The sequence below is a fragment of the Patella vulgata genome, chromosome 8 (assembly GCF_932274485.2).
Source record: "Patella vulgata chromosome 8, xgPatVulg1.2, whole genome shotgun sequence".
Taxonomy (NCBI): domain Eukaryota; kingdom Metazoa; phylum Mollusca; class Gastropoda; family Patellidae; genus Patella; species Patella vulgata.
Window position 1 is genome coordinate 35180354 of NC_065886.2, and position 12543 is coordinate 35192896.

At 35.9% G+C, this 12543-nt stretch overlaps 1 protein-coding gene across 1 annotated transcript; it reads right to left on the bottom strand.

Annotated features, from left to right (window-relative positions):
* Positions 1 to 454: 454 nt before the first annotated feature.
* LOC126829363 (arylsulfatase B) lies at positions 455 to 3934 on the bottom strand (the record flags this gene model as incomplete). Its single annotated transcript, XM_056102878.1, has 6 exons — positions 455 to 783; positions 1625 to 1776; positions 2004 to 2247; positions 2509 to 2604; positions 2971 to 3082; positions 3899 to 3934. Coding segments are annotated over 6 exons (915 nt in total), but the record flags the coding sequence as incomplete, so codon positions are not given.
* Between the last annotated feature and the right edge of the window lie 8609 nt (positions 3935 to 12543).

The window sequence follows — 12543 nt, forward strand, 5'->3', positions numbered from 1 at the left end:
ACAACTAAAGGGACACCGCATTGAAATCTCATATAAGTATGAAGGAACGTAAATTCCACAATTACATAAAATTCAAGTTACTCGTTGGATGGTTATTTCTGGCAATGTATCGACGATGGCTGTGTCGTCTTAGCAATCAAACCATCATCCATGGTTCAATGAAGGTGTACATTTTAAACAGTATTTTCAACACTAATTAGCGTTAGGGATACCGGTAATCGTGTTTAGGCGTTTCAGCCTATCGTTAGTTTTATTTTTAAAACAGTATTTGTATTCGGGATGTCTGAATGGGATTGGGAAACAGGCTTAACCTATGTAAAAACACCTCTCCCTAGTCAAGCGCTTCGTTTTGTGAAGAACACCTAATTATAGTTTTATGGTTCCGTGTCCATTTTTAAATATATAAACATCCATGTTTGCAACAATAAAAATAAACCAGATCAATCACAAGACGATTTTTTAAACAGATTTATTACAATGGACGCCAGATTCTGGATCTATCAGAATATTATTCCCATGGCCCCCAGACACCGCCTTGTAAGTTAGGATTAGCTTGAGGATCAGGATCAGGATAACGGACAGGAACGGCGGTATTACTGTAATAATCCAGTCTATCCAACATGGATTTAACTATATCAGGATATAGAGCTGATAATTCTCTTCTTTCATTTGGATCATCTTTAATATTAAATAACCAAAGATTCTGATCTTGACTGTAGGTACTTGGTAATGTCAGGTTCTTGTCTACTTGTAGATGTGGTGGGGGAACCCAGTGGCTATCACCTAAAACAACATTATGTACAAAGCTATAAATCCCCGCCCTTAGTAAGATTATCACAGGTGTGGTGTAGGAATCCATTTGCTATTACCTAAAACAACATGATAATACAAAAACTATAAATCCCAGTCCTGACGATCTCGCGGATGGGATGACAATTTTGTGCTGGATGCAACAAATACATCCATGGAAAGTCACCTAAATACATAATAAAAAAGAGGTTTGAAATATTTCGCGAAAGACGTAAAATAATTATAAAAATATGTTCTTGTTCAGGGCAAAAGGTACCCGGCGTGGTTTATATATTTCATTCATAATATAGCTATCCTTGCATGTTATTGTGTCTCTTGGATTGTGATTAACCTTATAACGATGGGTGTTTCAAACTAAAACCATACTTATCACAAAATGTGAAAATGTTGTTATTGCTTTATATACTCTTCTACCATGAACGAAAATCAACACCACCGACATTTCTGGCACCGCTAGTTACAAAATCTTACCTTTTGCACTATATTTAATGTGATAAAAGGAATTGGAGTTTACCGTTCTAATATTCAGTGTGTAATATGGGAAATTGTGGCCGGGCGGTGGCGCTACGACCAACTCTTATTTTGATTTCCAACTGTCAGGCGTCCTTTTACGTGTACAAAAACCTGTACACGGGACGTCGGTAGTTCGTCTCATCCGAACGAATGGACGATGTTGCTTGCCATCCCCCACTTCCTGCACCACTGGAAAACCACGACAGAACATCCCCTAAGACCTTACTAGTCCAACACAGGTAACGAACCAAGCGATCTGCGACCACTCCTTAATCCATGAGCCAACGACTAGTATATTTACCTGGACTACCGGTGAGTATTTTCCAGTCACCAACTCTAAGAGCAGCTCTAATTCTATTATCAAACGTATCAGGATACATTTTGTTACCAGCTAGCTTCGTCATCGGATCAATGTTGTGTAACAGTTCTTTTCTTACTGCAGGGGCATCTTCACTATATGGGGTAAGATTGTAAAACACAATTAACAAAACACCTACTGTATGTTTTCTGGAGAATCTCAATTGTAACGCAACTCTGGAAATTGTACAGCCCTTAATTACATAATTTATAATAATTTAGTCTATGATTCGTGAATGAAATCCACTAAATAACAGACATCATAGCTGAAAATTGTGATTCCAAGTTCATGTTGTAAATCACCGAATGTTAAAAATACATACCTGATAGTTGCCCATTGATCAAAGCCATCTAAAGGTAGTGTACCATTTAGATTACCTCCCCCTAATTTCACTAAAGTAGGATACCAATCAGAAACATGGATCAACGCGTCATTCACAGATCCTTTATTTTTTAATGCTTGACCATGTACAAACCCTACTCCATGCATTCCACCATCCCACAATGATCCTTTCCATCCTCGTAATGGCCAGTTATTACCACCTGCATGTACTTGACCTCCATTATCTATTGATATAAAATAGACGTTTTGTCTAATGAACCCCAAAAACATATATATATATATATATATATATATATATATGTTTTTTCATGCATTATATTATTTGTTGAATTTTGTTAAATCATTGTACTATCATGCCTCATGTGAGGCCTTTAGTGAAATAAAATGTTTCAAATGTTTCAAAAATGTTTCGAATATTATTGTTTTCAGAAAGGGACAAATTACTCATGTATGTAAATATGCATGACAATTTGTTACAAACTGACCTGTAGTAAATATCATGATTGTATTATTCCATAAACCGGCTTCCATAAAAGCATCAGTAACATTCTTTACACCTTCATCCATACACGTTACCATACCTGTTATAAATTACAATATGCACCCAACTCTGTTTATTGGTCATCTATTATTTCGTCTAATTGTAGTTTAGAGGCATTTTATACACGCACAGTGACAACCAAACATTTTAATGTACCGTTAACCTGAGTATGTACAAAATAGAAAATGTGTAAAGTTTGAATCTGTTCCTGGAAGCTTTGCGATGGAGGCTTCTCGTTTAATTGAAAACCGTAGGGTCGCTGCCCGATCAAAATTAATCATATAACACATTGCATGACTTGTGTCCGTCTTTAATAGCTCAACTGGTGTAGAAGAGTAGGACGTTAAACCCCATTTAATTTCTAGTGATAAAAGTCAAATTGTTCATAGTAACATCTATCACCTACCAGCGTATGTTCGTCTATTTTTATCTTGAATAAAATCATATTGTTTTATGTAACTATCAGGAACTTGAAGAGGACCGTGAACGGCTTGGTATGGTAAATACAGGAACAATGGCTGCAAGTAAAACAAAATGATTTTAAAATGTGTATTGTCAATAATTTGAATAGATTTTACCCTTTATTACGAGACCAGCAAGTACAAAAGAGCAGGTCGTTCAATCCCATTTATCAACTGGTCAATTAATAACGTACATTTTTGTAATCATGATGTTGTAACTTTAACAACTGTTGGATTAGTAATCAGCTTTTGATTAGCAACGGGTTTTATTGTAATAATGATGTTGTAACCATATCAACTGTTTGATTAGTAACGTACTTTTTGGTAACAGCGTTTGTAATTTTATCAACTGTTTGATAAGTAAAACACTTTATTATAATCATGCTGTTGTAACCGTATCAAATGTTTGCTTAGTAAGGTACTTCATTGTAATCAGCTTTTGTAATTTAATCCAAACTGTTTGATTAGTAGCGTACATGATTGTAATCATGTTGTTATAACCACACCAACTGTTTGATTATTAATGTACATTATTGTAATCATGCTGTTATAATCATGCCAGCGGTTTGATTAGTAACGTACTTCATATAATCTCCGTTTGTAATTTTATCACCTACTGTTTGGTTAGTAACGCACCTGTGTGTGTATATGTGAGTGTGTTGTCACTATCTTGTTTAACCATTGACTAGTAACGTAAATTATGTGTTATCCTTATTGCCATCGTTGTTTAAGTATGTCAACCTATGAATTAGGAACGTACCTTATTATAGTCACACTATTGATAAATGCTGTTTAACTATATCAGTTGTTTGACTATACAAACCTTATTCTCGCCATGCTGTTTAACTATCTTTAACTATATCAGTAACGTACCTTATTCTGGTCATGTTGTTTAACTATATCAGTTGTTTAACTATATCAGTGACGTACCTTATTCTGGTCATGTTGTTTAACTATATCAACGGCTCGTTCTGTAAATAAATGTGTTGAATACCGACCAGTTTGATTGGTTACCGTCAGATTATCTCGCAAGTCGTAACCACAACTTTTAGGAATGAGGGAAGCACACGTAGTATGTGCATAATAATCTTCACTTCCACCTAGATAACCTATAAAATAAAATATCTAACTTAAAGATACATTCCTTTCACAATGTAACTTAAATTATGCTAGCAAGACTGACATTGTACAAGTTGAACTGTTATGCTATTTCACCTGAACCTTTTTGTGTGGTGTACGGTGGAGGGGAGTGGGTCGTGTACATGACCCGTTTAAACTTCAACCAAAATATAGTGATGGTTTACTGTTTGACTTAAACCGAATCGTCGACAGTCAAACACAAGTTAAATTTAAATTTTACCCCAATCAAAGAATATATATTCAACGTAACATGCTCAACAGTTTAATTCTATATGGTGTTTAAAAGGCAACAAACAGCTGTCCTGATATGGTCCAGCAAGTCATTAGGCACGACCGCACCATTAATTTCCTCTTGTGCTGTCATTGTTACCCCATGCTGAAATTGTCGCTTATAATAATTAGATCGTCTGGCGACATTCTTGGGAAACGTTTTTCTGCGATACCACCTTCCAGTAGTAGCAATTCCAAAGTACAACAGACAGTAGTAATAATCAAAGCCTTCGTTAACAAATATTAATTACAGTACTAACTCACCGAAAAATGAATCAAAACCTCTACTTGTTGGTAAATATTCCTTTTTATAGAATCCGAGATGCCATTTACCTACAGCATGAGTTGAATAACCTACTTCTTTTAGTTTATCAGCAATAGTTGGACTGTTCAAAGGTAGACCATTAGGTTGAGACCACCATATTATACCATGCTGTAAACCTGTGTGTATCTAGAAATATTATTATAATTAGGTTTCGGACACCATATTATATACGGTTTTGTAAACCTGTGTGTATCTATAAATATTTTTATATTAGTTTGAAACCACCAAATTATACCATGCTGTGTGTATCTAGAAATATTATTATATTAGGTTCAAACCACCAAATTATACGATGCTGTGTGTATCTAGAAATATTATTATTAGGTTCAAACCACCATATTATACCCAACTATATCTAGAAATATTATAATATTATTTATCGTCTTTATTTTTACCAAATGACAGTCTTAAATGTATTGTGTAAAGGCTCGTCAGTCAGATGGAGCGTTTGATCAATGTCAAGACCAGACCCAATGCAACAACGCGAAACGCAAGCAGAAATAGAATCATCATGTTGGACTATCAATCAGTCCATATTATTCTGCTTCCAATCCACCCAGAACAATGTTTTCCTCCACAGCCGTCTTCATTAGTCCAATCGGGACAGAACAGTGGGGGTTAAACTCCATTTCAATTCTTCCACATAATTTAAATTGAAAGATGTTATTGAACTACCTGATATCGTCCTGATAATAACTGACTTCTAGTTGGTGTACAGATCGGTTGAACATAGTAATTCTCTAGTTTAATCCCCTCTCCTGCCAATCTATTTAATGTTGGTGTTTTAATCTCTGAATTATGGTAACCAATATCATGAAAACCATAATCATCAGCTACTACCAGAAGAATGTTGGGTTGTTTACTGGAAACACAGTGGATTATACCAGACAATAATACTATATTTATAATACTGAACATCTTCCTGTAACAGACAATACTACCAGATTTATAATACTTAACATCTTCCTGTAACAGACATTAACACCAGATGTATAATACTGAACATCTTCCTGTATTAGACCATACTACCAGGAGAATGTTGGGTTGTTTACTGTAAACACAGTGGAGTATACCAGACAATAATAACAGATTTATAATGCTGAACATCTTCCTGTATATAATTAGACAATACTACCAGAGTTACAATGGATACCTGCTTAAACTTTGAAGCAATCTATTATCGTAGAGAGCGTGTTATCAGTATTACACATTAGATCGACCTCATGCGATAATTTAATTTGACCAAGGTCAACAAGATATCTTGTGTTTAGTGACAGTTACCCTTTAAAACTGTATATTGTTAAGTAAATACATACTTACATTTTGCAATAACTAGGTTTGGCCCAAACTAAAGAGGTTTATTTAATATCCTGTGTTGAGTGACAGCACTCCTTTAAAACTGTATATTGTAGAGTAAATACATACTTATAGATTGCAATAACTAAGTTCGACCTGAATTAAAGCAATTTAGCTTCTTTATGTAAGTTATTATCTTGTGTTGGGTGACAGCACCCCTTTAAAGCTGTATACTGTAAAGTAAATACGTACTTACCTATTGCATTAACCTTCCTACTTTTTATCCCCTAATCAATGTTATTTATTGTCTTGTTGTACGTGACAATACCCCTTTAAGCTGCTTATTGTACTATTTCTGTTGTGGTGTAAGCAGGAGTCACATGACCAAATGTATAACCCTGTAGAGACGCTTACATCTATTAAACACGAACTAGTATCATGATAACAGTGTACATATTCACAGCAAAAATAGTCCCTTATCAAGATTAGATAATTATAAACACAGTCCAGATATTAGTATTGATACAGCACTATCAATTATTATTGACACTGCACTACCGATAATGGACAATATTAGACATACGTGTTCGAAGTTAAAACCCCCATTCGTATCACATTTTCAGTATCCATTCATGCAGAACGACTACAAACTATGAGATGGCTGTTTACTGCCTTTAATAAGAACGTGTGTATACTAGTGTACAAGCTTAATCAATACATATAAAGCTATGTTTAAATATTGTCATGTGTCAATGAGTCACTGGGTCGCGTTTCATAGTGGCAATTTCCTAGTTTTCTTAAACATACTTTAGGCAAGAGCTAAATCAGCCTATTGCACGTCTTTCTTTAGGCCTGAAATGTTATCTAAGTTATTAATTATACATTAATTAACTTATCCAGACCATAATCAGCTCTTGGTGTCATTGCTAGCCTGTGATATTTACTGGATTCTGATCCGATTTGCTGCTCAACTTTCATTCATGATTTAATCATGAAATAGATAATCGTGACCATGTTTTTTTTTTATCGTAACGACTTTAGTAATGATGATTGGGGCTAGGCCGAAAATTCAATCGTTAAATTCTCGGTTCAGAGTGGATCAATTTGACTGAAATTTTCAGCAAATTCCCTTTACATCATATAGTTTTTAACTATCATTGTGAAAACTGCCAGCTCTTTATCTAATCTCCCATAATGTATCTTTAACACTATGTTCGACAATTAGTTCCTGTACATAATATGGTTATAATGGCCATATGCACGTGTCAGTCTTATGCCAAGTTAGTGGAATCAAAGCAAGTGTACCCGAACGCTGTACTGACCTAATTAACGAGAAACACTGTTGAGAATGTACGCAAAAAATGGGGTTTAACGTCAGACAGTCCCTGTTACTATTAATGGCAGAGAGTGAGACATTAATTGACATATTAATACTGCCTGATGACGTTAGTCCGAGTGTTGCTTTAATATATTACGCAATGTCGTGCTCGAGACCAGCGGCTGCCAGGCAGGATACTTCCACATTTTTGCAAGAGATGAATAGAGAACAAGCTAAACAAAAAGCGATTTTTTTTTACAATCAGGGGCCATAATTCAGGAAGTTACGATCCGATATGTGCAAATATCGAAAGGAACCTAGATCTTTGGGTTATACACTTAAATTTAGAGTTTCATCAAAATAGGATTAAAATTATGACCTCTATAGGGTCCACAAGCTAAAAACGTGATTTTTCGTACAATCAGGGTCCATTATCCACGAAGTTTCGATCCGATACATGCCAATATCGAAAGCAACCGAGATCTTTTGGAGAGAAACCTATATTCAAGTTTCGTCAAAATCGGATAAGAATTGTGACCCGTAGAGAGTCCACAAACAAATTGTGGACGGACGGACGTCCGGGCGGACAGGGGCGACGCCAATATACGTCCACATAAAAACTTAAAACAGAGACACTATCCCCCACGTGAATTTCAGTAAAATCAGCATGAGGGTACATTATTTCATTTAGTTTAAACTAATGTAGGATTGGCACGTTGCCCGTAAAATTATTGGTACACCAACATCAACGGTGGACGTCACATCTCTATTTCAAAATGTTTTTAAAACGACCTGAAGTGAAATATACATATTAAAATAACTGTCATTTCACTGAAAAGGGTACAGTCAGCATTTAGTAAGACTATTAAACTGGGAGCTGGAATTTTTACCACATATAGAATTGACCCTGGAGTTACCTGGTAGCATACGCTATCACAACAGATCCATTTCAATTCGAATGTTATGGAACTTTTTCAGTTAGAGGTTCAGCCCCATTAATATACTGTCAGTATGACACTTACAGCATGTCTCTATATGATTATATTGCGAAATAAATTTTCATATTGAACATGGATCAACAACAATATGCAAAATAGATTAGATTAGATTACATATAGGTTCATACAATAATAATACATTATTATTATCCAATAGATAAAGAAAACGAGCGACATAGCCTTTATATTTTGTGAAAAATCACGGGCAGGTGCTGCAATAGAAATGCCGACCACGGTTTATGGACGGTCGAGACGTATATTTTCACAAAAGTCCCAGTGCGAAATCGGCGCCCAAATGGGTCAAATAGACGAAAATCCCAAATGGCCACTGGTTTTGCTGGAAATATCCAAATTGGAACAGAGTTACATAATATGCGAAAGCTTTGTCTTAACAAGAGTTGGAGCATCATTATCAGGATTGCTTAAATAGGTTTGAAGATCAAAAACGTAAACATTGAAAAGTGTAGGTCTTAGAACATAACCTTGGTTTACGCCTATAGCTGAGGTTATGGGGATAGACAGCCCAACTGAGTAATTTAATGTGATAAAAGGTATGACTAGACTAACTGATCATCAGTTCTAACCGGTTTGAAAGAAACATTGATGGTTTCTAATTGATTATCTTTGTATATTAATGTTTCCATTGTTCCATATTGTGTATCTTCAATTTACTATGTTTGTCACCCCTTGCTTGATAAAGACGAGACAACCCTCGTTGAAACGTCACCAGAAATAAAGTTTTAAGCAATTTGTATTCCATATAATTGGGTCATGTGTTATTCTCATTCAGTTACTAAATGCTGCTTAAACAGTTCAATAATTGCTCTGCGTAGAAGATGTCTACACCTGTCGGCTTTCCACCCAAACTTTATATTATGCATATTCCTGCACTTACCACACATTTGAACCGACCTGGATGCCCACCACCTAAGACATACACCTTTAATTTGTAAACGTCGAAATTTTAAATGGACAGTGGACACGGAAGATGATGTACAAGGTTGGCCCAGAAACTGTGCGATATTACCTGGACATGAATACCCAATCTTTGTAGCGGTGTTAATCAACCCACAAATACTTCTGAAGTCCCGATGCGTCATTTTAGCACCCAAGAATCACTGGTAAACTACAATATTGAGAAAGACAATTCTCTAATAGGAATATCACTCCACAAATGGTTCAATTCCGTTCAGTATTTACAATTGATCTATGCAGCTGGCTATGCAACAAGCCCATCGCCATGGATAGGCCTTTAAAAAAAGTATAAAAAAAATACGACGGAATCCAAGCCGAGACATTATCTGGCGTAATTTACTTTTTCAAATTAAATGTTAAATAAGCCGTGAGAAATTTGATAAGTTAGCGAAAAATGCAGATGGCGCGCCAGGACTTTAACGTACATGTTAACATATTGAAATGAACTGAAATTTTTTTATTTGACGATTGTTTAATGGATAAAACATACATCTACTTTAATGTTTGTATAGTTATATAATAATATATTATTCTTCAATGCTTACTGATAAAGTCTATGATATAGTTATTCAATAGCAAAACCTCAGTCAGGTTTGAAATGAAATCTAATGACGTTTAACAGCCTACATTTCTGCGTACGCCATACATTGTGCACGTTTGCCCAGACAGCAGCGCTACAGCCTACTCTCATAATATCGAATTTCATGTGTCAAGGGTTCGCTTACGTGCACGTCAAGGTATACTATACATGGGACATCTATCTTTCATCCCATCCGAACGACTAGATGATGTGCTTGTCAGGTCCTCCGTCACTGACAAGTTTGAAGAAGAAACCGCGCGCCGGAACAATTCCGAGGAACTTAATCGTCCAACACCAGCAGCGAGACCGAGACACCTGGTTATTTAGCTAGTGCCTTACTCACTGATCCACCGCGGCCCCGATAGTCCAATTTGTTATCTTAAATGATTTTTGAAACTTATTCAATCGAGAGAAACTTTTATAAAATGTTCTTGAATGGCGCCTGAAATATGCTCTGGAGCATACTCTTAAAACTCATTCATGGAAAAATTATTCAGCCCAGAATTTGTTAATGTAATCAAATATTTGAGAAACATATATCAGTAATGTGGCGTACAGATTCATTTTACTGACATTAGTAGTTAAAACTATATTGTATGCATACCCGACACTTTACAACTCTAATTATAATCCACCCACTTGCCCTTGTCATTACAAACCTTTACTTTATGTATAAGTACAAAATCAAAGGTTGCCTTGCTTCCAATCACTGTTCCTTCATAATCAACCTTCATATAGCTAAGGAACCGACCACAATCCACTAGTACACACTTCGTGCCATTAATCAAAGGAATACATTTATAATTTGTGGGACATACCACCCCTGCACATCGACCAGCTAAAGCTGTGGGCATGTCCTTTTTGTCGACATAAACAGATCCCGGGTCGGCAGTCGTGTATATACCAATACCTCCAGCATTGTTTAATTGGCATTGTCCGGACGTGCTATCAAAGTTAACAGAGTCACAGTTGGTGTGATACAAACATTCTCTGGAGCAGTGCATCAACCCCCGAGTAGTGATTTTTTCTATATGAGTAGCGTATCTTAAATATCCGAACTGAAAGAGATTGGGTTTGGCACAAGTAAATTGATGTGATGTTGCCGGTGCGGTTAGAAACAACATTCCAATATAAAGACTCAACATATTCCGCTATTACGTATTTTTGCTGAATTGAGCTTCAATGTTTATTTGTAACTGAACCTTGTGCTCTTAAATTTGTACTATAACTGATTCCTATGCTGGGGGAATGATCTGTAATGATTCTTCAAGTAAATTTCAGTGATCGCACAGTTGTAAAGAATCCCTGTGCTGTGAAGTGATCGATAGTTGTAGAAAATGGTGTTTAAAGCCCCACAGTTCGTGCACTTTTTAGAGTTGTAACGGATTAGTGCTATGAGGAAATCTTACGGTTGAAACGGAACCTTGTGCGTGCTGTGGGGTGATTTTAAGGTTCTAAAAGATCCTTGTGCTGTGAGGTGATCTGTAGTCGTACAGTTGTAACGGGTCCTAGTGCTGTTAAATGACCGCCCTTTCACTTAATTCAACTGATTCCTATGCCGGTATGGTTTCAAATGAATTAATACACCACCGTGTACATCCATGGACATACAAACGATAATAAAACCTTTTGTTTATTATTAATATCCATGGAGATCAATCACAATCACAATCAGTAAGCTCAGATTATTGTTATTTAAACTGTGAAGAGACTAACGTGTTGTAATTGATTTATATAACAATCAATCGAGAACTACATTTTAAACACAGTTTAAATATCATCTTAGCATGTCTCCAGTGCGCTCAATTACTTGCCTATTTTTTTTATTGTATTATAAAGTTTGTAAGGATCAGTCGTTAAATAATTAAGCCTATTAATCCTATAATTCACCAGCATCAGTTAAGAAATTGACAGAAATGTTATTTACTTGTTGAAAGAGTAACGTTTGATTTCGAAAGTCTCATTTTAGCCATTAAAACAAGGGGGTAATTTTGCCTCCTTTCAACGAGGCATCATTATCCTTATCTTTTTAACCACAGACCTGGACAATCGACCACTTACATTCGGTGGACTTAAGTTTTCCACTGACAAATTAATGATACTATTTCGAAGTACCGTGGGCGAGTATAAATTATTTCAAATTCCTATGGTTGTATAATAGTGATCTGACAACCTATTAAGCAACAGACATTGACATATTTTTTGTACTTTCTTAAAAAAATATGAAACAGTTTCAGTGACATGTCATACTCAAGACCCAGCAGCCGGGTTAGTGAGCCACCCTATTATATAAATTAAGGGTGTAGTTTTTATACTAGGACATATTCAGGTGGACGTATTATGCCGCCTCCACAGACGTCGGTGTGTTCGCTCACATTTGTTTGTGGACAATCTGCGGGTCACGATTTTTATCCCATTTGAATAAGATTCTGCCATATAAAAAATCTCAGCTGGGTACATCGGTAATAAGCGGCAACAATAATGGCTACATTGTTGATTGCCTCAGTATCGTGTGGTAAATATCTTATCTGTTTGAGATAGCTTTATTTAACGCCCGCTTCCACCGAGGTGATATCGCAGACAATGTAAACATCTTATAGTGTGCTGGCTTATAGT